This window comes from Aythya fuligula, chromosome 25 (assembly GCF_009819795.1).
Source record: "Aythya fuligula isolate bAytFul2 chromosome 25, bAytFul2.pri, whole genome shotgun sequence".
Lineage (NCBI taxonomy): Eukaryota > Metazoa > Chordata > Aves > Anseriformes > Anatidae > Aythya > Aythya fuligula.
The window spans coordinates 4,755,596-4,779,804 of NC_045583.1; the positions used below are offsets into that span (position 1 = coordinate 4,755,596).

General features: G+C 55.8%; 2 protein-coding genes across 2 annotated transcripts in view; one reads left to right on the forward strand and one right to left on the reverse strand.

Moving 5' to 3' along the window:
* The first annotated feature begins 595 nt into the window (after positions 1 to 595).
* TBC1D22B (TBC1 domain family member 22B) lies at positions 596 to 15,333 on the forward strand. Its single transcript, XM_032203395.1, has 13 exons — positions 596 to 710; positions 3,791 to 3,847; positions 4,627 to 4,943; positions 5,746 to 5,925; positions 6,398 to 6,468; positions 6,915 to 7,043; positions 7,465 to 7,530; positions 8,354 to 8,468; positions 11,749 to 11,855; positions 12,297 to 12,372; positions 12,630 to 12,757; positions 12,930 to 13,025; positions 13,466 to 15,333. The coding sequence occupies exons 1-13, from the start codon at positions 655 to 657 to the stop codon at positions 13,592 to 13,594; spliced, it is 1,527 nt and encodes a 508-aa protein (XP_032059286.1). The 5' UTR covers positions 596 to 654; the 3' UTR covers positions 13,595 to 15,333.
* A 2,707-nt stretch (positions 15,334 to 18,040) lies between these two features.
* BRPF3 (bromodomain and PHD finger containing 3) overlaps positions 18,041 to 24,209 on the reverse strand; it is a 28,812-nt gene continuing 22,643 nt past the window's right edge. Inside the window, exons 12-13 of the mRNA XM_032203402.1 lie at positions 22,662 to 22,816; positions 18,041 to 20,105 (exon numbers count right to left, since the gene is read on the reverse strand). Of these exons, the coding sequence (XP_032059293.1) occupies positions 19,922 to 20,105; positions 22,662 to 22,816 (339 nt within the window). The 3' untranslated portion in view covers positions 18,041 to 19,921. The remainder of the gene's footprint in view (positions 20,106 to 22,661; positions 22,817 to 24,209) is intronic.

Below are 24,209 nucleotides of genomic sequence, written 5' to 3' on the forward strand. Positions count from 1 at the left end.
ACTGGGGGACCCCACCACCCCTCTACACCCGCCCCGCTCCCTAATGGTTCAGCCCGCCGCCACCTCCCCCCGTCTCCCCGCGGGTGGTTTAACCCGCTCCCCCTCCCTCCTCCCCTCCATGGTTTTGTCCCCCCCTCCCCCAGCGGAATGGTCTCTCCCGGCCCTCAGGGCGCTGTTTAACCCTGCGCGCCCAACCATTACCGGGGCGGGGGGGGGGCTCACGAGGGGAGGTCCCCTCCCGTCCCCAGCGCCCATTGCCAGTCCCCCCCCCCGCCCTTCTTTCTTCAGCGCTAAATACTCCTCCCCACTCCCCTCTACAGCAGGTGAGATGGTTCATCCCACCCCCACAATAACCGAAATGGCTCACCCCCCCCCCAAACATCCGAGATGGTACATCCCACCCCCTCCTTCCCCAACCCCGCCTCGCATGACATCACCCCCCTCCCCTCTCCCCATTGGCCGAGCCGCCGGGACCGCCTCGAGGGCGACCAATGGCGGCGCTCCCTTCGCCCTCAACCAACATGGCGGCAGCGGCGGCGGCTTCAACCGGGCGGCGGTGAAGGCGGGGGGGGGGCCGCCGGGGCCTTCTCCGCGCTCCGCCGCTGCGCCGGGGGCGGCCGGGCCCTGCCCGGCCCCGTCCCCCCCCTCTCGGCCATGGCCGCCGAGAGCGGGCGGCACTTCTGGAAGCGCAGCGCCAAACTGCCCGGCAGGTGGGGGCCGGGGGCTGAGGGGGTCTTTGGGGTCTTTGGGGGAGGGGCTGAGGGGGCTTTTGGGGGGGGGCTGTGGGGCTTGGGGGGGGCTGTGGGGTTTTTTTGGGGGCCCTGAGGGGTCTTGGGGGGGCCTGAGGGGTGTTTGGGGGGGGTCTGTGGGGTTTGGGGGGGCTCTGGGGTCTTTTGGGGGGGTTGTGGGGGTCTTTGGGGGGGCCTCTGGGTTTTTTTGGAGGGTTTGGGGTTTATCTAGGGGGTTTCTGGGGGATTTTGGGGGGTTGTGAGGGTCTCTGGGGTGTGGGGGGGTCTTTGGGGGGCTGTGGGGTTTTTGGAGGGGTTGGTTTATTTGGGGGGAATTTTGGGGGTTATGGGGGTTTTTGGGGGTGTGTGTGGGGTCTTTAGGGGGCATGTGGATTTTTTGGGGGTTTTTGGGGTGTTTGGGGCGGTTGTGGGGTTTTTGGGGTTTGTGAGGTTTTGGGGAGGAGGGGAGTGGAGTATAGGGGGAGATGTGGTGCTGGGGGGTGGGGAGGTCTGAGGGGGGGCTCCAAGGTTTTGGGGTGAGGGAGACCGAGCCTTAACCCCCCCCTCCACCCCAATGAGACCCTGCACGGAGACACCGAGGAGACCCCGTTCCCCTTGTGGAGCCCCCCCTTTTCATGGAAGTCCCCCCCTTTTCTTGCAGCCCCCTCCTGGAGGCTGCCCCTCCGGGCCCGTTTCCCAGGGACACCGCAGGGACACCCCCGCTGTGGGACCAGGGGGCTGTGCTGCTGTGGGGTCGCTCCCTGCCTGGCCCCAGGAGCAGGGCACAACGGGGTGGCCGCAAGCCACATACCCCAAACACAAACCCCATCGTGCTGGGGGCGTGTGGGGCCGGGACACCCCCTTTCCGAGGATCCTTCTGGGGTTTTGTGCGCGTCTGGCCCTCCTCGGGCTGTGTTCGTGCTCCTTTGCCTGATCTGAACCCTGCCCTTCCTCTCCGGGTGTAGGCACGGGGTGAAATCAGTCGGCATTAAATCCCAGCGGGCTCCCACTCGGCTCCATGGCTGCTCCAGCACCCTGCTGTCAGTGGGGCAGCCCGGATGGGGCACGGCACCTTCCCCCTCTCCTCTCCTGGTTGGAGCGGGTGCTGTGAAGCCCCCGGGTCCCTCCCAGCCCCATTCTTTCGCCCCAAGCTGCTGCCTTGGGGCTGCTTCGCCTCAGCACGCTGCAGCCAGGGGAACCGGTCGGGGAGGCAGCCAGCCCTGCCCAGGCAGCGACGGGCCCTTGGCAGGGCTCTGCCTCCAGACTGGTTCCTAAATCCCCCCCTGCTGTCCTCAGGGGTGGAGGAGCTGTGTTACCAGCCCTAAATACCCCGTGTGCCATCCTTTCCAGGAACGGGTACGGGCAGGGCTCGTGCCTCAACCCCAAAGGGCAGCAGAGGTCTGGGACACCCGGCACTGGGCGTGGAGCTGCCTCTGGTGCTTCTGATGTGAACTTTGTGAGGTCTTCCCTTGGCTCCTTCTTTCCCTTGCCCCAACAAGCTGGCGGAAGGAGGCTTTGGGATGATCTGGAGGCCGCCCTAGGTTCATTTGCCACGATGGGAGGAATGGGGCCGCTTGGGTTTACGAGCTTCTAGCTTTTCCCTGTTGATTCAGGGCTTGTGGCAGAAGTGGTAAACGTGGTTTCAGGTCTCCCGTGCTGCCCCGTGGCTGTTGCATTGGGATTTGTCCCCCCCTGTAATTTTTGGGGTGTGTTGGCAGGTTGGCGCCGTGCGTCCCGGTGCGCGTGTTTATTTATTCCCTGCTCTTCAGAGAGGTGAGAGTAGTGAGGGCTGTGTGGTGCTTCCACACTGGTGTGAAAGTGGGGATCAGAATCTGCTCGGATAAGCCCTGAGGTGGCACTGAGGGCCTGTGACACGGTGTCAGGAACCCCGGCCCCGCTGTGATCCCCGCGGCACCACAGCATGGCTCAGCCACCGGTTGCACCACGGATGTGCTGGTGCCCCTCTGTGCGGAGCTTCAGGACCTGGACGTGAGCTCGGGGACGTGCTCGGGTCGGTTGTGGGGCCAGGAGCAGACGTGGAGCGCCCCGAGGGCCCAAAGGTGCCACCTGGCAGCCGTGGGTGTTGGCCCAGCTCGGAGGTCACCTGCCGGCTGTCTCGGCGTTGGCGCTGCTCCATTTCCACCTGCTTTGTTATTCCTACACGCAGATGTGTGTGTGTGTGTGTGTGTGCTGAGCCCAGCCTCCAGCACCAGCCTCCTCCTGCTCCGTGCTCGTTTCCAGCCCCTGCCCCAGGTCTCCACGTCCCTCCCATCCCCCTGGCCCCGTTGCTGCCACCTCCACAGCCCCCGCTTGTCCCCCGCCTGCTCTCCAGCTGTGCGGGGCTGTGGCCCCCTCCGGCACAGCCAGGCTCTGCTTGTTTCCCTGCCGGGCTCCATCTGCAGCTCCTGGAAGCTCCATCGGGAGCCCTGTCCCTCGTGTGCCAGCTCTGAATGGGCCCTTGTCCCCGAGCTGTGTGCCAGGGGTGGCCAGGGCTTGTTTTCCACAGACCCGAGCGTGGTTTGTGGGGTGGCTGTGAGTTACCCCAACGGAGCTCGTAGCTCAGGGTCCGTCTCACTTCCAGAGGCTGTAACAGCAGTGGTTTGCCTGTCTGACAGCTCCTTTTTGGGATGAGGCTCGCTGTCCCAGGGACGTGTCTCGCTCCAGACCCCACAGGAGGTGGTTGCTTGAGCTGGGATTTGGACCCGTGTCAAACCCTGGATCGTACAGGCGGCTGCTTGGCTCTGGCTCTGAGCCTGAATGTCTGCGTGGGGATCAAACCTCGGGCCCTGAGGGGTCCCAGCGTCACTGGGCAGAGTCCTCCCCTGCTCCGGAGGGCTCAGGAGGGTGAAATCCCAGAGGTGGACAGCCCTCTGATGGAGCAGAGAATGAATTTCGGAGAATGATTTTCAGATCTCTGCCCCCTGCTCGAGATCCCAAATCCCAGCTCAGGCTGGAGAGAACCGAAGAGCTCCAACAAGGCTTCTGTTTGCTGCTGCAGAGACCAAATCTTCAGCTGCACGTGGCGCTTTGGATCTGAGGCTCTTTTTTCTCTGTTCCTGCAGCATTCAACCTGTCTACGGAGCGCAGCATCCCCCGCTGGATCCCCGCCTCACCAAGAAGTGAGTGTCCCGTATCTCCTGGGCACGCAGCCCGTCTGCTCTGCAGCTCTGGGGCTCGATCCTGCGGCAGCTGGAGGGCTCCAGCATCCCCTGGAACCCCAATATTCCCCCTCCTCCCTCTCGCTGGGAGTCCGTGTCCCGGTTTGTGTTGCTGGGAAGGGCGAGGTGGAGGCGCCCAGCAGCAGGGTGACAGCACCCGGGGAGAGGCAGCGCTGCCCTGCACGGCCTCCTTCACCCTGTCTTGGCCATATAGCGCTGACGGTTCCCCTCTTGGTGACGCTTCAGCTGGTGGACTTTGACTTCTGTGGCGTAAGGGTGAATGCCAGGGCTCCTCCTGCCCCTGAGGGAAGGCACAGCCCGCTTGGTGCCCTGGGAGCGACCGCAGCTGTGCCAGCAGCGCCGAGGAGCACCGACGGGCTTTGTGCGGGCTCTGCCATGCCTCTCCCCAGGTCTCGGGGCTTTTTCCGTGTCTTAATCCACCCGGGTGTTGTAGGGGGGAGGCAGAGCTGGAGGAACTCTGCGCCTCTCTGGTTTGCCCTGCTGAGCCCAGCAGCCTGGCAGCTCTCCAGCTGCTTCTTGGCACCGTGGCCTTTCCGTGCCCTGATAGCGCGCGGGCTGGGGCAGGCAGGAGAGGCTTGGCGCATGCCCTGGGTTTGAAAGGAGCAACCGGGAAGCTGGAAAAAGTCAGGGACCGGCTGCTCGGAGCTAGGACACGGGGAAGGAAAGAAAATGGGCCGGTCTAAGGCACTGCTCTGATGCTGTTTCTCTCTGGCTTCCAGCTTCATCAAGGACCGCTCCAAGGCCAACGCGCTGCCTGTGAAAAGCAAGAAGGCCTCCAGCTTCCACGAGTTCGCCCGCAACACCAGCGATGCCTGGGACATCGGTGACGATGAAGACGAGGATTTCTCCTCCTCCTCCTCCTCCTCTTTGCAAACTCTGAACTCTAAAGTGGCCAAGGCCACGGCCGCCCAGGTCCTGGAGAACCACAGCAAGCTGCGGGCGAAGCCCGAGCGGGCCCCGTCTGCGTTCAGCGACGTGCCCACCAACTGCAAGGTCATCAAGTCCAGCAGCGAGGCCCAGCTCTCCAGGACAGCTGGTAAGAGCAGCCTCTGGCTCCTGCTCTCTCCTGGCTGACTGCAGAGCCCAGCCCCTTGCTGCTTCTCGTGTCTGGTGCCCAAGAGGCTGGGGCACAACCCGTGTGCCCAGCAGCGACGTTCGCTCCTTCAGAGTAGCCTGTGCTCCAAGGAACCGTTCTCTTCCACTTCCACGTCAATCTCTGCTTTAATATCCTGCATACAACCACTCCTGGCCTCCAGGATCCTGTTTTCTGGGCTCTCAGGGGTTTTGTTAAATTCTTGCTGCCTTTAATCGAGGTTGGGATGCAGCCCTGTAGAGCCCGGTGCAGGGACCCAGGCATCAGCCCCTGCTCCCTCTGCCTTGCTCTGGGTGGAACTCAGCAGGTCCCTGCTGCCAGCAGGTGGCATTGGCAGCCCTCTGCTGCCTATCTCTGTGCTCGCAATTAGCTCCATCGCTGTTTAAATCACACGAGAGAGAGGCAGCTCTGAAGGTCGGTTCCTTTGGGCTTCCCACAGCTTCCTCCTGCCTCGTCTCCTGCGTCCTGCCCGCGTCCCCTCACACGTGGTGGGGGAGGTCTGACCGCGGGCAGGCAGATGTCTGGAGGGATGCAGGAGGAAGGAAAGGAAAGAAAAATGAGGGGAAGTGACAGAAGAACAACAGCGGGTCTCTGCGGGCCACCTGAGCCACCAGAGTGGGCCACTGGGACTGGGGAAGGGAGGTGGCAGCTGCGTGGCGAGCCTCTGGCAGCGGTCAGGGAGCACGGTGGGGTTGCAGAGGTGCTGCCCCCTCCCTGCTCTCACCGTGGCCTCTGTTCCCCGCAGAGGAGGCCTGCGTGCGGACCCCCCTTCAGAAGCAGCAGTCCCTCCCCCTCCGGCCCGTCATTCCTCTCGTCGCCCGAATCTCCGACCAAAACGCTTCGGGTGCTCCCCCCATGACGGTGAGGGAGAAAACCCGCCTGGAGAAGTTCCGGCAGCTCCTTTCCAGCCACAACACGGACCTGGGTGAGTGGCAGCGTTGGGCTCCTGTGGCTGGGGAGGAAGAAGGCAGAGGGGGGGTGCACGTGGAAAAAGCACAATTCGGGTTGAAGCAGCGTCTGCTCCGGGCTGGAGAAAGTCGCTGCCTGCAGCGCTACAGGTGGGGTAGCTGCAGGAATGGCTCTGTTGGCAGATGATAGCCTCTTCCACCAGCTGCCTGCCTGTTTCCAGCCTTTCTCCATCTCACAAACGATGCTGGGGTCACAGGGGGCTGTTGGGTTCTGCGTGAGAGCCCAGCCCAGCTGTGAGGGGAGCCAAGCCCCGAGCTGGAAGCGTCCCTGCGCACCCACGTCCCCGGTCACTGCTGGCGTGGAGCCGTCCTGGAGGCTCAGTGTCTCCAGAGCCTGCAGGAGCAGACTGGGCTTTCCTCTCCTTCTAGGTGTAGTGGTGCCTGGACGTGCCTAGGATCTAATCCATTGCCACCACTGTCCGTTTGCAGATGAGCTGAGGAAATGCAGCTGGCCCGGCGTGCCCAGGGAGGTCCGGCCCGTGACGTGGCGTCTCCTCTCAGTGAGTACTTGAAGCCGTGGTGCAGGAGTCAGGGGGGAAATTTGGCAGCTTGTGCTGAGCTGGGGACACAATCCTACACCTTTGTGCGTCCCAGGTTCAGTTTCACTCGTGTTGTGTCTGTTTGGGATGGAGTCATCCTTTCCCTGCCCTACGGGTGAGCTGTAGGTTTTTTGGCCAGGGAACGTAATTGCTAAAAATCCTCTTCAAGCAGGTGCTGGGAACGTGGTTTGTTCCGTTTTGGGAAACTGAATCCTGTAAGGTTGGGTTGTACCAGCTCAGAAAAGGCCACTGGGGGCTGGGGAAAAAAAGCCCAAACCCACAAACTCTTTCCCCTGCCCCGGGGTCCATGTACCCAAAGTTTCCAGGCACGCAGCAGCCTGGTGGGATTTCGGGGGCTGGTTTGTGGTGGGGGCTGAGGCTCTGCCCTGACGTGGGGTTTCCTGCAGGGTTATCTCCCCGCCAACATGGAGCGGCGGAAGCTGACTTTGCAGCGCAAGCGGGAGGAGTACTTTGGCTTCATCCAGCAGTACTACGACTCCCGGAACGAGGAGCACCACCAAGATACTTACCGCCAGGTACCCCGCTGCCTTCCTTTCCTCCCCCTGCCTGCTGCTTGCCCCCGTGCAGCTGGGTCATGCTAGGATGACTCCTACCTGTTAGCAAGAAGGACCTTTCTCACGGTCAGGGCACTGTTTCTGTCCTTTTTCCTTAAAAATTCTGGATTAATCCTTCCCTAAATTGGCCAAATAACTGGATTTCAGACCCCAGCTCTTTCCCAGCCCACCTCTGATCACCAGACCTGGGCAAAGGAGACTGGAGATAGAGCTGTAGATGCCTTCCTCTGTGCAGCTGCCATCTGTACCCTCACAGTGCTTGTCAGCAAGCCCAGCTCTCGCCTGGGGGCACTGCAGGGTGGATTCCCTTCTGGTGGGCTGTGTTGAGTTACTGTGTCCCTTAGGGGTATGGCTGCTGCATGTAACCTGTGCTGTTTTCCAGATCCACATCGACATTCCAAGGACCAACCCGCTCATCCCCCTTTTCCAGCAGCCGCTTGTCCAGGAGGTAAGGGGGGAGCGAGGCTCCTGCCCCACATCACTGTGGGGTCGGGCAGTTTGTGTGTGGGGTCAGACCAGCACTGCCCCCAGGCTGAGTGGGCTTTGTAGGGTTTCCCTGCCTGACTTCTCCCCGTGGCTTCTGATCAGCAAATTCCTGCTTAAATGGCCTGGTTGTGCCCCAGGTTTGTGAAACATCTCAGCCTTAGAGCTCGAGGATTATGAGATCAACCTTTTTTTTGACAAAACGTAGCCAAGGATTGATCAGAGTCCTGAAGCTATCTCTTGGAAACACATTTTTAAACCATTTCTGTGTGAAGTGGTTCGTGAGGAGCCCAGGCAGGGCCGGGTGTGAGAAGTGGCCGGGAGGTGTGAGCTTCTGTCCCCCGTGGACACAACCTCAGCGTGCGCAGTGTGTCAGGGCTGGAAGTAACAGGCTGAGGTTGTTTTGGGGGAGAAGCTGCTGTGGGGGAACTGTCCTGGTCCGTGGCGTTTTGCTGGGAGCACTGTGCTGGTGGCTGCTGGACCAGGAGCCCAGAGAACAACTGTAGCTGTCCGTGTGGCTTTTGGAAAGCTGCCATCTGCAGTCCTTCAAGCAGAGGCTTTGAGGACAAGACCAGGGCTCCTCGCTCTGGGAAGAGTGATTGGTTTAGTGGCAATCTGTGGATCAGATTGGGTTTTCTCTTAGGGCTGCTGTGCTCCTTACCTTAGCCACACTGCTGCAGAGCCTGTCAGCGCATGATCTTTGCTCGCTGAGCTTAGCAGTTTTGCTTCTCTGCCTCTCCTTTGTGCACGGCTAACGCAGGTACCTGCTTTCCTTCCTTCTCCCCTAGATCTTTGAAAGAATCCTGTTTATCTGGGCCATTCGACACCCAGCCAGCGGCTATGTGCAGGGCATCAATGACCTGGTCACTCCATTCTTTGTCGTGTTCCTCTCTGAATACGTCGGTAAGTGACAGAAGTGCCAGTCGCTGCTTGAAGCTGCCTCCCAACCACAGCGCTTGAAATGGTGTGAGGTGCTGGCATCCAAAAAAAAGCTCGCCTTGCTGGAGGGGACGTGTTCCTCTGCAGCTCCCGTGTCACGCTGGAGATGCGTCTTGACCTTAGAGTGTCTTTGCTGCCTGCTTGAATCGCCTTCAGTTTCGTAACCTCGCTGAGCTCCTCAAGTTGAAGTGCTCAGGGTGGATTTGCATCTGAATGTGCTTGGCTTGGAGGAGGATGGGGCCTCGAAGGCGCTGGGGGGGTTTTGTCAAAGGCCCAGAGCTGGGGGAGGGGGAGGATCTTCCCCTCAGAGCTTGAATTTGGAGCTCGCCCTTGCTCTAGGGAGAGCGAAGTACAAAGAGGCCCCGCTGAGAATGTAAAATAAACCATTTAAATAGCGATCCCTGTCCTGTGCTGCCCGTACAGGTGTGTCTGTCAAGCTGAGACTTTCAGAAGGCAAATCGACTTTTCCCTGCTGCTTGTGGCTTTCTTGTCAGCCCGGTGCTTTCAGCCCGAGCTCAAGTCATTTTCAGTTAGAGGATTTTGATTCTTTCCCCAGCGCTGGCTGTGTTTTGGGGTTGACGTTAATGCCAGGGTGCTGTAATCCCTGTGCCTGAAGTCTCTTATTTTTCACTGTGAGGAGAAGGAAAAAGGACTTCCTAAGACTCCATTAATGACAGAGAAATCCTGCCTGACAAATATTTTAGGGTCCGATCCAAAGCTCGTTGAAGTCACTGGAAGCCTCCCACTATCTGGCTAGGGCTCTGAGCCAGCAGTGATCTCTTTGCGATGTCCTCAGAAGCCACAGGACAGCCACCCAGGTTTCCACAGTGGTAGCCCGTGTGGCCAGAGCTCATCTCTGCGATGTGCCATTGCTCCTTGCAGTCCAAAGGAGGAAAAAAAAGCTCAGCGTGGGGCTCTGCTACCACCTGCAGTGAGCTCTCTTTCCTGGGAGGTAAAGGGTGAGCTGTCTGTGCAGGAAGAGATCTGCCCAAAGTGCTGGAGCTGCCTGTGTGTCCCTGGGCTGACTTCTAACCATGCACCGTGTTGGCTGTCAGGGCTCACCTCTGCACGTGGCTGCCGAGCTCGTAGCTGCACTTGACCCATCTGGGGCTAAGCTTCTTGCCATCCTCCACCCCTTTTTATCCTCCGAAGCTTTCTCGCTGAGTTCAAGGATAAGATCAGCAGTGGAGGTGGGATGGAGCCGGTACCGCTCGGTGCTGCATGGCCCCTGCTGCTCCATCACAAACCCCTCGGGGTTCCTGCGCCTCCTCCCCTTCCTGAGCGGTTTTGTTGCCCGTGGGATGCGGAGCTTCCTGGGCTCTGCTGGCCCCACTGCTCAGCTGCCTGTCCTAGGGCATCCTGGGGACCCTGGGGTGTGTGTGTGATTTGGTGGGAGCTCACAGGCTCTTGATTCAGGTTACAATCTCAGCATGAGACCAGGCAGACGCCTTGTCCTTGTCCTGTTCGCTCTGTTGGTGTCTCACGGAGCAGCCTCACCTCCAGTAAGGAGCTGTCCCCATCTACCAAGCTCACTTGAACCCACCCCGTGCTTTGGGCATTCCCAGACAACAAATCAGCTTTTCTATGGGTTGCTTAAAACCTCTCCTTGGTGCTCAGCAGCTGATTAATGTTTGGCTGGTTCCCATTACACATCAGATGCTGGAGCAGCCTTCAGAGGGCTTCTCCAAGAGCTAAAACATGCCCACGGCCCTAAGGAAGGTGGGTAGCTGGTGGAGGGGATGGTCTGCAGCTTACCACTTACCAAATGCATTCAGGGAGGAATTTGGCAGCTTCGTTCCATGGGAGTTGACACAAGGAACAACCCAGCAGCCCCCGATAACCTCACAAACTCCCCGGCCCTGTGTGCAGGGGGATTAACTGCAGCCTGGTGGGGGTGTTGGGACCTGGTGGCCTCCTGTCCCTGCTGCAGGCGGTGTGGGGGGGGGGATTTGTGCTCCTGGCTGGGTCCTGAAGGAGGGGAACAGCCCAGTGAGTGATAAAGTCACAAGAAACTGTCTCATGTAGCCTCACCGTGATGCCTGAGGGATCTGGATGACCCCACTAACCTCTCACGCTCCTTCCAGGCACTGAGCAGGCTGCAGCGAGCCCTTGGCAGATGGGGTGGATTTAACTGCTGGGTCTTAGCACAGCCAGCTCGTTTCCTCCTCTTGCCATGCCTCAGCTGCTCAGCAGCTCACAGAGGAGCTCTGGGGTCCCACCACTGCCAGATCCCTGCCTGGCGTGGTTCCTCCTCCGTGGATCGATGGCTTGGGCTGCTGGGCACCGCTGGTTTTCAGCTGGTGCTGCGCAAGGAAGAGCTCGAGGGAGGCCGTGGGGCTGTGCGAGCAGCTGAGCCCCCGGTGCTGCCCTCCAGCACGGGCTGCCAGCCCCACGGGAGGGTGGGGATGAAATCTGGTGGCTGAGGGGCTGGGGCAGGGCTCTCAGCTCGGTGCCTGCCAGAGGAAACCACGAGCCCCTTCCCCAGGCACGGGGAGAGGACCCGGTGAGCAGAGGGGTGCTGAGCTGGCTGCACACACAGCACCTCTCAGCTCGGGTCCCGGAGCTGCTGTGCTGAGTCTCTCCCGAGTCTCAGGGCTCGTGTTTTCATCTAAAGCAGCAGTGATGGAGCAGGGGACTGCAGAAGGGAATTCAGCACCCAGACTGGTTCCAGTAACAACCCTGTCCCAGTGCTCCCCGCCCAGCTCTCTGTATTAGGCTGCTTCCATCCCCAGTACAAGGCCCCGCCAAGAGGGTGGCCCCGAGCTCATCCTCTCCATCCCATGATCCTTTCCAAGCAAGATCAAAGGTGCCTGTTCTGACTTCTGAGCATCTGGGTTTGGAAATGAGCCCGTCCAGCCCTGCCATCCATCCGTTGATTCAATTTAGCAGTGACGGCTCCCACAGATGCATCTGCCAGCAGCACGATGGCTGCTGTCCTCCCGGGGGGGGCTTCTCTGCTCCAAACACAGCCCTTGCAGCTCTTCTGAGCACAGGGCTGCCTTTTTTCTTTTTTTTTCTTTTTTTTCCTGGAGCTCTCCTGTTAGCCCAGCTCGAGGAGGAGAGGTTCTGCAGTCCCTCCAGTACCTGGCGCTGCTGTCAGGCTCTGTGTGGAATTAACTTGAACTTTCACTGTCGAGAGAGATGTTGGGCAGCTGCCCGCAATCAGCCTTAAAGCCCCTCGGTGTCCCCGTGAGCCCCCTGGTGTCCCCCACCCCCCTGATTCTCTCCCCTGTCTGTTTTGCAGAGGAGGACGTGGAGAACTTCGACGTGACGAACCTGTCGCAGGATGTTTTGCGGAGCATCGAAGCCGACAGCTTCTGGTGCATGAGCAAACTGCTGGACGGGATACAGGTGAGCCTCTGGGGCCGCAGGGAAGCCCCCCCCCTTTTTGGGGTAGGTACAGCACCCTCAGCTTCTCTCTGTCTCTGGGTGAGAGCTCTGTGTATCCCTGGCACAGCCCTGGAGCAGCCAGGCAGACCTGCAGCACCCCTAGCGTTTAAAATCGAGGAGGCTCTGCCTGGCTGTTGGTCCTCTGACAGCAGGTCCTGGCGTTTCAGAGATTTCTTCTTTGTTGGGCACGATCTGGGGGCAAAATCCTGGGGAAACGAGCTGCTGCAGCTGTACAGCCACTGCTGTCCCAGCAGGGACTTCACAGCAGGCAGCTCCCGGCGCTCAGCAGCCATGTCTCGCTGCCTGGGGGCTGTCCTGGCTTCCCCGCAGAGCTTGGGGGTCTGGCGTGGGTGATTTCTAGGTGTTAATCTGCTGCTTCTGACCGATAGCCTCTCCCCCTAGGATAACTACACCTTTGCACAGCCGGGGATCCAGAAGAAAGTCAAAGCCCTGGAGGAGCTGGTCAGCCGGATCGATGGTAGGTGGCGAGGGGATGTGGGCAGGGGGGGAGCCCTCGTGTCACCCAGCAGCAGGAGGCTCCCGGTGCCAGCAGCACCCTCAGTGCAGGGGGGTTGATGCTCGCCTACAAAGATAGCACAGGATGAGCAGTGGGGGCGTTTGGGAGGAGGTTTGAGCTTTTGGAGTGTGAGGAAGCCGGTGTGCTGGGGGCAGCGCCTCGGCCGGGAGCTAGGGCACGGTGCTCCCCAGGTGTGTAAGGGAAACGTGCTGTTTCAGAACAGGTACATAACCACTTTCGGAAGTACGAGGTCGAATACCTGCAGTTCGCCTTCCGCTGGATGAACAACCTGCTGATGAGGGAGCTGCCTCTCCGCTGCACCATCCGCCTCTGGGACACCTACCAGGTACGCAGGCTCAGTACGTTCCCCGTGCAGCGTGGGGAGGAGGTTTTGTGCAGCAGGGAGAGGGGAGAAACAAAGCATTGTGCCCCTGGGGCTTTCCCAGGTAGCTGGGGACAGTCGGATTTCTGCCCACCAGAGCTGTGAGAGCTGACCCAGAGCTTTTTGTTGTCCGCAGTCGGAGCCGGAGGGATTCTCGCATTTCCACCTGTACGTCTGTGCTGCCTTCCTGATCAAGTGGCGGAAGGAGATCCTGGATGAGGAAGACTTCCAAGTAAGTCCCTGGGAGTGGGGGTAATTCCCTCTGGGAAGAGGGGATGGAACTGCCCTAGGGTGGAGCCCACCGTGGGCCTGGTCACCCACCCTCAGCCACTCAGGACTGGCTCCCAGATGGTCTGGTCTCGGGATCTTTGCCTGAAAGTAACTTCTGAGCCCCTGTGCTCAGCTGGAGGCTGCAAACATCAAACACCAGCTCTTCCCTGGGCTCGAGCTCTGGTCGCAGTAAGTCTCATTGTGGTTTGGGGGCATCTGAGGTGCTCCCCTCATTCAGAGCAGGACACGAGCACTTCCAAATGTTGCCTCAGAGCCTTTTGGACCTCAACAGTGACAAGCGAAAGTCACCGAGTGCTGCTGCCTCTGTTGGTGCCCTGGGCCTGCTCTGGAGCTGCATTCTGCCTTCAACTGCCCCAAACTAAGCATCTTCCCCTCTTTCAGGGCCTTCTAATGTTGTTACAAAACCTGCCCACGATACACTGGGGCAACGAAGAGATCGGACTCCTGCTCGCTGAAGCCTACAGACTCAAGTACATGTTTGCAGACGCTCCCAATCATTACCGCCGATAGGTGCCAGGACTCGACTCCCTCCTCTGCCCTGTGCCCACCTCCTCCTCCTCCTGGCCCGATCTGATCACTGTGGCATTTTGTCGTCCCGAGTCCCTCGGACACTCCAGCCGGGAGCTGCTCCTCGCTGTACAAAGCTCACATCGACTTGTCTTAACTCTTCTGTGTGCCTGTCCGCCACTCCACGCGCCTGGTGTGCCACTCCAACCACCGTCAGTATTTCAAGCCAGGGAGAGAGGCTTGAAGGGGCTCGGGGGCAGCTTCGCAGACAAACTGAGCCGAGGACGGAGCCCTCCTGGCCTCTCCCACCCCTGCCCAGGGCTTGTCCAGCTGTTGACTGCCTTGGCTTTGCTGCCGCCTGTTCGCCCACCGCTGCACACGCATACACACGCGCTCGCCGCCTCGCACCCGTGTGCGCTGCCCCATCCCGGTCCCTTCTCTCTTCAGACGCAGTTCGATCCAACTCCCAGACGAAAATGCCTTATCAGAGACTGCCTGGCCGGAGACCTTCCCCGGGGCTGCAGGGCAAGAAGTTTCTCAGGGCCTGGCTTCACTCCCAGCGTCCGAAGACCGCGAGCGCTTTGTGGCTTCGCGAGGGAGCTGCTCGTGCTCTGCCCTCTCCTCTCCATCCTCGTCGCCTTCCTCCAGGTGTTGGCGTGGTGGGCACGGTGGGGGGACCACTCCACCCACGTGTGCTTGGAACGATGCTCGTCGGCTGGCCGAGACCCTCTGCGCCCGCCGTGCCGTCGGTACAGCCCCTCCTGGCCTGGGGGGAGCGGGGGGCTCCTCACCGCCCCCTCGCCAAGCCCCCGCTCCTCCGAGGCGTTCTGTGTATATTGTGTTCTTGTGTATATGGGTCAAAGATGTACAATATAAGTCTTCTGTTTGTAGCAGATATGATTTTATATTTATAACATGCATCCCTTGTTCTTCCCATCCTCTCCACGCCTCTGAAGGCTGCCTGGGTACGGCCTCGTTGGGCTTTGGATCCCTCCCGAGGTGAGGGGGGAGCCGGAGCCGCAGCTCCTTCTGCCCTACTGTGTTTTTGGGGTGTTGAGTTTGTCAGGGAGTCGTGTGGTGAAAATATATCTCAAGGCTTCCCACGCAAAGGGGATTTGGGGGTTTAGAGGAGCTCCCAGTGGGTGTGGGAGCTGGGGGAGAGCAGGGTGAGGAGATACAGGGTACGGTGCCCAGTCCCGGTACCGCAGGGCACAGCGGTGCCAGTGCTGCCGGGGGCTCTCCTGGGCACAAATGGTCCCAGATCCGGTGCTGGCTGCCCCTGGTGCTCCCCATGGTGTGGACACATCCTCTGGGAACCCGGCACAGCCAGGGCTGGCCTCACCTCCCTCGGTTCTTAACCGAAACCAAGTGTGAATGTTTTACTGGGCTGCTTTCTTCTGCAGGTGCTGTCCCTGTCCTGCTGGGCTTGGCTGCGGGAGGGTGCAGGGGACAGGTCCGGACCCCACTGGGGTTTCTTGGGGCTGTCAGGGCACGATGTGGGGGTGCCCAATGCGAAGAGGCAGCGGGCTGTGAGGCCGGGGCCAAGCATGTGGAAGGCAGAGCCTTGTTGCCAATAAAACTCCAAACAGTGTCTCAAGAAATTGCTTTCCTGACCTGGAGTTTGTTGTTTTTTGTTTTTTGTTTTTTCCTCAGGCATTTGGACTTTTACTTTATTTTCATGTGTGCCTTTTGTTGTTTTCTCTGAGCCAGACCTGGCGGTCGGTAGTTTGACAGGACTAATTAAAAAAAAAAAAAAAAGAAAGAAAAACCAATTGAATTGCAGGCTGAGCTGTGTGGTCTGGCACGTGTTTGGGCTGGGGGGGGGGCAGGTCCTTGTTCGGCCCCAGGGGGCTTTGGGCAAGTCATTTTCTTCCGTTGTGCCTCGGTTTTCCTATCCATAAAATCTGGAAATTCTCCTTTTTGTACTAATCTGGGGGAAAGCATTGGGTTTGGTTTTGTTTCAGAGAATGGAAATCACACAGAAGGGGTCTCCCAGCAAGGCTGGGGGCGGTGGTGCTGAAACCCCAGCAGGGGTGGCCCCGGCGCTTGTGTCAGGGGCTGCGGCGGGGGCTTGAGGTTTGGTCTCCATCCCATGGCCCCCGCCTCTCCCTGGCCCTCCCTGCTCTGCCTCTGTGACCCTTTCTCCCCATATTTCCCCCCCCAGGTTCACTGCAGAGGGGCTGCAGGGTGTTAATTCAGGGCTCAGCCCTATTACCCCCGTGTTCTTTTTTAGGACTTGTTGTCGGGGGGCCACGCTGCTGGGGCCCCCAGCACAACCCCGCGGAGGCTCTGCACCCCCTGCTCACCGACTGCCCAAAATAAAACCCCACAAACTCGCTTCACCCTGCCCCTTTGGGCTGCCCCCACCGCCAGGGGGGCACAATTTAAACATCCCCACCAGGCTCCCCGTGCTTCTTCCACCCATCCCTGGCCCACGGGGAGAAGCCAGGGGCGAGCAGCAGGGCTGCTGCTGGAGCGCCTGGAAGGTGCCATTGTCATGGAAACCTCTTAGCCGCAGAGTAATTCCCTCAGTCAGCATCTCGTTTGTTAAAAGAGGAAAAGGAGGAGGTGGAGGGAAGCTATTTTATTACAATCTAATAATTCCAACCAAAAATGCCAGCGTGGAACTAAATAGGCGGGTGGACTGACGTAGGGCCGCGGCTGCTGATTTTTTGGTGCTTTCCTCCTGGGAAGCTGCAGCCACCTCGTGCTGCTCCCATGTCGCAGCCTTCCCAACATCTTTGCTTGCTCCTAAATCCTTGTTCTCCCCTGTTTCTTGCAACAGGTAGAAAACATTAAAAAGAAAGTTAGACCCTCACCTTTTAATGCCTCCCCACATATCTGCAACACTCGCTGAGCCAGGACACTGCGCCGTAAAGCCTTCCAGCTGCCCGTGCTGTACTTCACCATCCCGCCGGGTCAGGCTGTGGCCAGGGACAGTAGGGATGGTGAGCAGGGGGTTGTTTTGGCTCTACATGGCTAAGGAACGAAAGCTGCAGTAAGACAGCCCCAGCAAAACTGCTGGGAAGGCACAGAGAGGGGGGCTGGAGCAGCCCAAGGTGGTGCCCATGGCCGGGCAGCACTAAGGAGCAGCAGGATGGGTGCTCAGAGGAGTCACACACAGTTCAGCTGTGCTTTTTGTGTGCTTTTTGAGTGCTTTTTGTGGCCTTCAGGTCAGCCATCCCAATGCTGCTGCAGCTCTTCCATATCCCTCAGCTGCAGCTGCCATCACCCCAAAGCCCTGCCCAGGTTCAGCTGCCCTGGGTTTCCTGTCCAAGCTCTTCACACTGTTCCCTTCAAATTAAATTCAGGTGGAGACAGAGGCGAGGCTTTCTTTTAACCCATCCGACCCCTTGCAAAGCCCAAATGCCCTTTTCCTAGCACACATCACCCCCGTGCCATTTGTGGTGCTGCGGCACTCTGATAGCGGGGTGGGGAAAAGGAAAGGAAAAAAAAAAAAAACCCTCAGCTCCAGCGGGGTGCCCCTGCCTGCAGCAGCACGGCCCTGTGCAGGGAGGGAAAATGCCCGTTAGGAAAGATGGAAGGGAGATGCTCGTTAGGGGAGATGCTCGTTAGGGGAGGGAGATGCTCGGAGGAGCTGGGCTGCAGAGCCCAGCCCTTGCTGCAGCCGCTCACTCGGCTCCTGGCTCCATCTGCAGGAGCCCCCAGGCCCACCAAGAGCCACGAGCGCTGCCAGGAGATGGGATTCGAGCCCCAATTTCCCCCTTGCCATCCCGCTGGGGCTCTGCAGCTGCCCCAAGCAGAGACCTGCCTTGCACTGGGATCCCATCCTACAGAACCCAACACTTCATGCATTGCACAGGGAAAAACTCCCCTGCAGGAGACGTTTGAGGCGACACAGGGCTTCACGTCTTCATGTCTTCCTTCCCCATGGATCCTCTTCAGGGCCATAAGCCCATCTGTGTTGCCTGCACAGGCACCAGGCGAGCCGGGGACACCCTCGCTCTTCCCCCAGCCAGCCCCAGGGACTGGGAAGGTTCCCTCGGCTCCCATCAACCAGGGAGCAAACAGCATTTCCCAGAGCAGAGCCCGCAGGATCAGCACCCTCTGCCTGCCATCCCCGTGCACCCGAGAGGCCCAGACATCAGGACAACACCAGCACGGACTCCTTTTTTTTTTTTTTTTATACATTAGAACATTTATTTCTCAGAGAGAAAATATAGTCTCAGACAGTCAGATTATAGTAGGTAAAATTAGCATTTGTTTTTTTCTTTACAAGCATAGATTTTCATATTACCTCTCTTATACCATCTGATATAAACAGTTCTAGAAAGCAAATAAACTCACTTTCTACAATAAATAGAGCAATCTGTGCTTTACAGCAGACTGACAGTAACGTTTAGGTCCCGTAGCAACAGCAGGATATTAGCCAATCCAAACCCTAAAATGTCATTAAAAAAAAAAAAAAAAAGAAAACAAAACGGAACAAACAAACCCCAAGATCTTAGAACATATACACAGGTCACAAGTCCACAGCTGAGCTACCACCTGGAAAAGTGTATGTCCCTCAAAATAAATTACACCGTGTGCATATAAAAGACCCAGCAACACAACTGAGGACTTCAAGAATGGTGACAATAGGTCTAAATAATTTAGAACAGTATCTTACAACTATATACACAACATCCTTCCCTAGCCACACTCCGTAGGCATTATTATTATTATTATTATTATTATTACAAAACCCTATGCCCCATCTCTATATGTTACAGGAATCTTCCTTAAAGTGTGGTTCTGTGTCCCAATGTATAAGAAGTGGTATTTTAAAAAAGTAGACCAAGTAGAAATGGCAGTGATTACTCCCCACTATTCATTATTATTAATTATTATTAATTATTATTTTGACCCCACATTCTCTTCAGTATGAAAAAGTTAAAATAATAAAAAAATATCGAGTTAAAAAGCGAAATGGTGATATTCAATCTACAATCTTGCTCTGCACCTTTGGTTCTTAAAATGGGAAAGCAAAGAGGGATACACAACAGAAGAGATCAGAGAAATCAAAAGTCCTTGGCTAATAGAAAAGGTTTTGTCATCTGTTTCCAAACATCGGTTGTCCCTGTTTTTGCTGTGCAAACCCAGAAGAAAACAGGGGTTGTCAGCAGAGCTGGGTTTATTTGTTTTGTAATGATGACAATGCTGGAGACCCACACACTAGGGAAGGGACAGACGTGTGTGAGAGAAGGCGAAAAGGCAAAATGGTTGTGTGCTCTACTTAGTGCTTGGTTTCAACCCAAACCAAGCCCGAGGAAAACTTGAAAGAGACAGAAAAGAAGGAAGAAAGGAAGAGGAGCCCCACACCAAATGTGCATAAAACAACACAAACGATGCATCTCCCTCCAACCCTGATCAACCTCAGTGCCTGCAAAGCTGCTCTAGCTCATTGGACACCTCCAAAATTAGTTTTGTTTCTTCAAAAAAGGAAGCTATCTCTGCTTATAGACTCAGTTCTGTACTAAACCATGATATGAAATGTGACTGAAACAAGCACAGTCATGGAAATCAGAATTTAAATGTGAAACTATCAAAGAAATTTCTAGGACATAAACACACACCAAAAAAAAAAAAGCAGATAATTTGCTTTTTATATTTAAAGCTCTGTGCATCTGTGCATGTAAGTGTGTGTAGCAGAGGGGAAGGTTACCAAAATATCTCAAACTTTTCTAAATGCAATGCAAGAAATCGAACACGAAAACACTGTATGTAGGCAGGAACAGAGCGATACTAGCTCCTGGCTACAATTTCTTGAGCGTGATGGGACAATCAATGTCATTTAAACAAAATAAAAAGGCCAGTGATGGACAGGGTAAATTTGGCACGAGAAAGTCCAGTTGGGATTTCCATAAAGGATCCTGGTTTGCTTACAGCGGTGACGGGTTCCCAGGAATCGCTCAGGGCTGGCTGGTGACTGCAGACCCTGGTGGCACGGGGGAGGCAGGGGCGAGGGTCCGAACATCCAGCAGAGCTCTGGGCTCGCTGCATCAGCTGCCCGTGGCTCCCGCCGCCCAGCAGCTTCTCCTAACACCTTCCTCCCGGCCCTGTAGACTTATACATTTCATCTCCTGCCAGCTCTTCAGCGAGACACATTCAGAAAGAAGCTGGACAGGCTTTTTGGCACGTGTCAGGGTACTTCGAGGAGTGCTGACGGCTGCTGGGAACGGCGCACCTCGCACGAGGACACAAAGGGGTGGCAGCTGCCCCGCTCCCCGCTGGCAGCGAGCCCCCGGACACCCAGCGCCCTAGCGGTCTGCTCTGACCCCCAAAGTGGGCAACGGGGTCTGGAGGAGGAGGCCTGGCTGCCCCGACCCGTTACAGGTAATTAGACGTAACGAAGGGGTGATCTCCCCGCACGCGGCTCATGTGAATCATGGCTCGGTCGTACGCCACCTGCACAGACTTGCGGATGCTGGTTTTTCGGCCTTCCATCATCTTTAGTTTGTCCACGGTGTCGTCCACGCCGAGGGGGTACACCTTGTCACGCGGGAGCCACTGCCTGTGGTAAGAGGAGAGCACAAAATCCAATCAGCAAGGGCACAGAGAAAGGCAATTAGTCGCTGGTTGTCATCTCCCCAGGAGCAGCTACATTCACACGATCTACTTTTTTTTTTTTTTTTAATTAACACCCCACAATGACGCTATGAAGGTGTAAATGCCTGTATTGGACATGGGAGAACTGCAGCCAAAATGCCTTCCTACATGAGCACAGGTTTTTCTCCACTGTCCTTCCTCGAAGCTGTAAATTCTCCTTGGAGCTCCGGGGAAACTTGGAAACTTTTGTGTTCTGCACAAAGCAAGTACAGGGACTTCCACTGCGGGAAGTTTTTATCACCAAGACAGCTCTGCCTTCTTCCAGGAGTCTGTAAGCACCATGGTTTGGGCAAGTACAACCATCTGAGTGCCATCCAAACACTTCCAAAACAAACAAACACATCCGAACAGGCAGCTTCCAGGAGACACGCTCCAAGCCCAAGCTGACCCCAACCAAACGATGACTTAAACTGCAAGTGCCTCCTCTACACCAAGTTTTGATTGTGCGGTCATTAGCCTGGGTTAATTGGCACACTCAGAAACGTGCCATCTTTCCTAATGAACTCCAGCCCCATGGAGTTAGATCTCAGCCACAGTTCCATGTTTCCCAGCCAGCCAACACAGCTGACCTACGCAGCAAAGTGTGTCTCCACCATGAAGATGAGGGGCTAAGTTTTGTCTTTGTGACCTTTCTGCAGCCTCACTGCAGTCAGCAGAATTTGGATCTGGCACTAAGCGGGGTCTTAGGACTTCCCTGAGATGCTCTGGCTTTGTACAAATTGCTTGCAAGGATCTAAGAAGTGGCCACTTAAAAATGTCAGGAACCACTGGAGCTTTGTCTTCAATAACAGCAAGGCAAAATAGAGGAAATGTTGATTTTTACTGGGCAGGTAGTTTCAATTACAAACTAAGAGTTAGATTTTTCAAAACCAATGACTACAGCAAGGGGCAGTGTGACATTGCCATTGATTTCCAGCTACAAATCATTAGTAGCTCCTTGAAGAACATGCCCGGTTATCAGGAGGTTCTGGTAATCAGGGAAAGTGAAACAATGCAGCGTACAAAGAACAAGCCTCAGATGTGTGTATCTTTGTACCTCTTTTCTCCAGAGGACATGAAGATACTCAGCAGGTGATGCAAACATGATCCCTGCTTCTCTGCTTCCCAAGAAGAGAGCACTGGCTTTTACTGCCTGTCTTGCCCCTTGCTTCCACCTCTTCACTGCATGAAGTGCTGCTGCAGCCCCGAAATGCAGGAGGCAAGGCTCCCCCTTGCTGCTTTACCTGCTGTGCGTTTGGCTCTGCTCTCTCCCAGGAACCTTCCCTCCATCTGCAGCATGGCCTCTGGGCAGCGTGCCTCCTTCCTCCAGCCCTTCCCTGCCCTCAGGAGAAATATTTGCCCTGGCAGGGCTGCCACCTCCTTGAAGCCCCTTCCAGGGATGCAGGTAAAGACTATGTCAAGGAGATGAAGGAGGAAGAGGGCTCTCGAAGTCCTGCAAGCCTCCTTTTTAAACTGTTGGTGTCTCGTTTTATAGAGGAAAGAGAACAGGCAAATCTACTCTCTTCTCCATTTGCATGTGCACCCCAACTGCTCAGCATCTGCTTTGTCCTCAGTTTAAACCCTGCAGATCTCTGATCCCAGCAGTGCACAGACACCGACTCCTGTGTTATGTGTTACTGTTTATTGCTTGGTTCCTGTTGCATTTGCTGGTTAAATAATCCAGCAGGTTCAGCAGACGGCTGCCTGCCTCATCAGGGGGACAGCACAATGCTCCAATTTTACGAGCTTCCCATTGTTTCTCGTGCTGATTTCAGAGCCTTATTACTCATTTTTAAGGCACTTCATTGGTTTGTGGCTTATTGTATGTCTGGGTTATTGTTACCACATGAGCCTGGTCAGCCACTGACACTAAAATCAGCAGATTCAGTCTGTCTGAGAACAGTGAAAGGCCTTGAGATATTTCACTTGCCCTGAGCCAAGTGCTTACACCTCCATTTTCCATCTGAAAACAAATGGCTTCATTTGAAAACTGCAGGTATCGCTACCCCTGAAAAATCAGGCTGTTAGTTTAGGTCTAAATATGGAAAAAAAAATCCAGCATTTTGAAAATGTTACCCTGGAGATTCTTGGCAAATCTTTTGTGCAGCAGGGAAACTGGCTGCTGAGTCTGCTTGTGTTTTGAAGTAAAACGCTCCCTCTAATTTGCCATAGATTTTGACCACTAAATTGGCTCTTCATGTGTCTCAGTGTTTCTGTGGTGCTGTGACCCTGGGTGAAGGCTGTCACGTTGCTCAGCATGGAAATGGAGCAGTCAAATGTCATGGTCTTGGGCCAGGGAAAAGCAGACCAGCTTCCTCATTTAGACTTTTCTTGATTGCTGCACATTTAAATTCTGATTTACATGTAACACCACCATAACAATAACACCTGTATGCTCCCATACGCCAAAGACTACGTTAAATCTTGCCTCTCTGCCACCACAGCACTCACCACAGGCCCCCGCCTGTCTGCACGCACTCACCAGGTTCTCTTGTTGTCAAAGAAAAGGACAAGGAAGAGTTTTTCGCCTGCCTCTGTCTGCCTCTGCTCCCCCAGCTTCAGCACATCCATGGGTGGGACTGGGATGGGGACTCCATTGTGGAGCAAACCCTCACGCGGCATCTTGGGGTCGATTATCTAGTGACACAGGGAAAGGATATTTAAGCACAAAGGCCTTCAAGCACTGCAGAAAATGCATTTATTTTTCATGTTCTTTGCGTCTATCCAAGCTAGATGATTAAAACCTACTTAGGATGGGTAAACAAATTGCTTGCTCTATCTCAGCAGCTCTTTTTAACGAATTCTCCTATCCTCAAGGCTTCAATTTGGAAAAGAAACCAGTCAGCCCAAAAGCCAAGCACCTGATGTTAAAAAAGAAGTGAAAGGACAGAAGTATGTGGCTCTGTGGGGCTGCAGATGCATTTAGGCTAATTGGTAATTAAGCACAAACTCAGCATGGTTGTGTTCAGCAGAGGATTTCCCTCCCTCTCTCCAAACCTGCGCAATAAATTTAAGACCATTGCTGTACTCAGCAGGCATAATGTTATTTCACAACAGCTCCATTCTGGTGCAATTCGATTGACTTTAGTGGCATTGCTGAGATTTATGCTGTTATTAGATCAGAATCAGACCCCGTATTTTACGAGAGCTGACAAGCAATGCGGGCTTTATCAGGCCAGGGGAGCGCAGACTACAGTCATTTTGGAGAGAAATTACAACAAATGCGTCAATTGTCCCTATATCAAGCAGAAATGTCAGTGTCCAACATTTGTGCTGTATGATCACGGGAGGGGAACAAAGCAGCGAAAGGTGGATATATACAAGGTCTTTTTTTCTCTGCCTCCTGATCCTGGCTTCTAAGGGCTTGAAAAAGCAACTTGGCTTTGACGCTGGCCAGCTGTAGGATTTTATTAAGCCACTTTACCACCACAACACATTGCTATAAAAAAAAGGCCTTATTTTTGAGCAACCGCGCCATGCTAAAGCACAATCTGACTTTGGTTGTAGCCACATCATGATCTAAAAAATGCTTTGGCTGGCCAACACGGCAAGCAGATCCAAAGCTGTTCTCTCCTCTGGGTTCCTACCCAGAGTAAAAGCACGGATGAGGGTCATTCTTCTAGCAGAATCTGCTCTTTTTGACAGCATCAGAACTGTACTCTGCCACGGCCGGGCATACATGCTGTGTCAGCTTACGCATGGTTTCACAGCTCTGCTGTTTGGATGTAGGGACCTGTATAATTTCCGTGACGACTACACTTGCTTTCAGCCTCCTGCAATTTTTCAGCAGTCACAAGCGCTGTCTCTCTTAGTGATCCCAGCCATAAAGGTACTTTGGGGAACGGCTGCAGCCATGCAGAAACTACACGGAGCAGAGACGGCTGGAAGAGCCGTGTCTCAAGGGATATATTTAAAAGTAGCAGAAACAAGAAGACACAGTCAGACTACCTAATGTTCTTACTTTTATACTTACTTCAGCAATCTCTCTCTGTTGATAACTTAACAGGCACTTAAAAGCCTGCAGTGCTAC

Coding starts and splice junctions, on each gene's coding strand:
- TBC1D22B (XM_032203395.1), top strand. CDS start 655: ATGGCCGCCGAGAGCGGGCGGCACTTCTGGAAGCGCAGCGCCAAACTG. Junction 5,926..6,397: donor CAGCCACAACACGGACCTGG/GTGAGTGGCAGC, acceptor GTCCGTTTGCAG/ATGAGCTGAGGAAATGCAGC. Junction 13,026..13,465: donor TGGATGAGGAAGACTTCCAA/GTAAGTCCCTGG, acceptor CCCCTCTTTCAG/GGCCTTCTAATGTTGTTACA.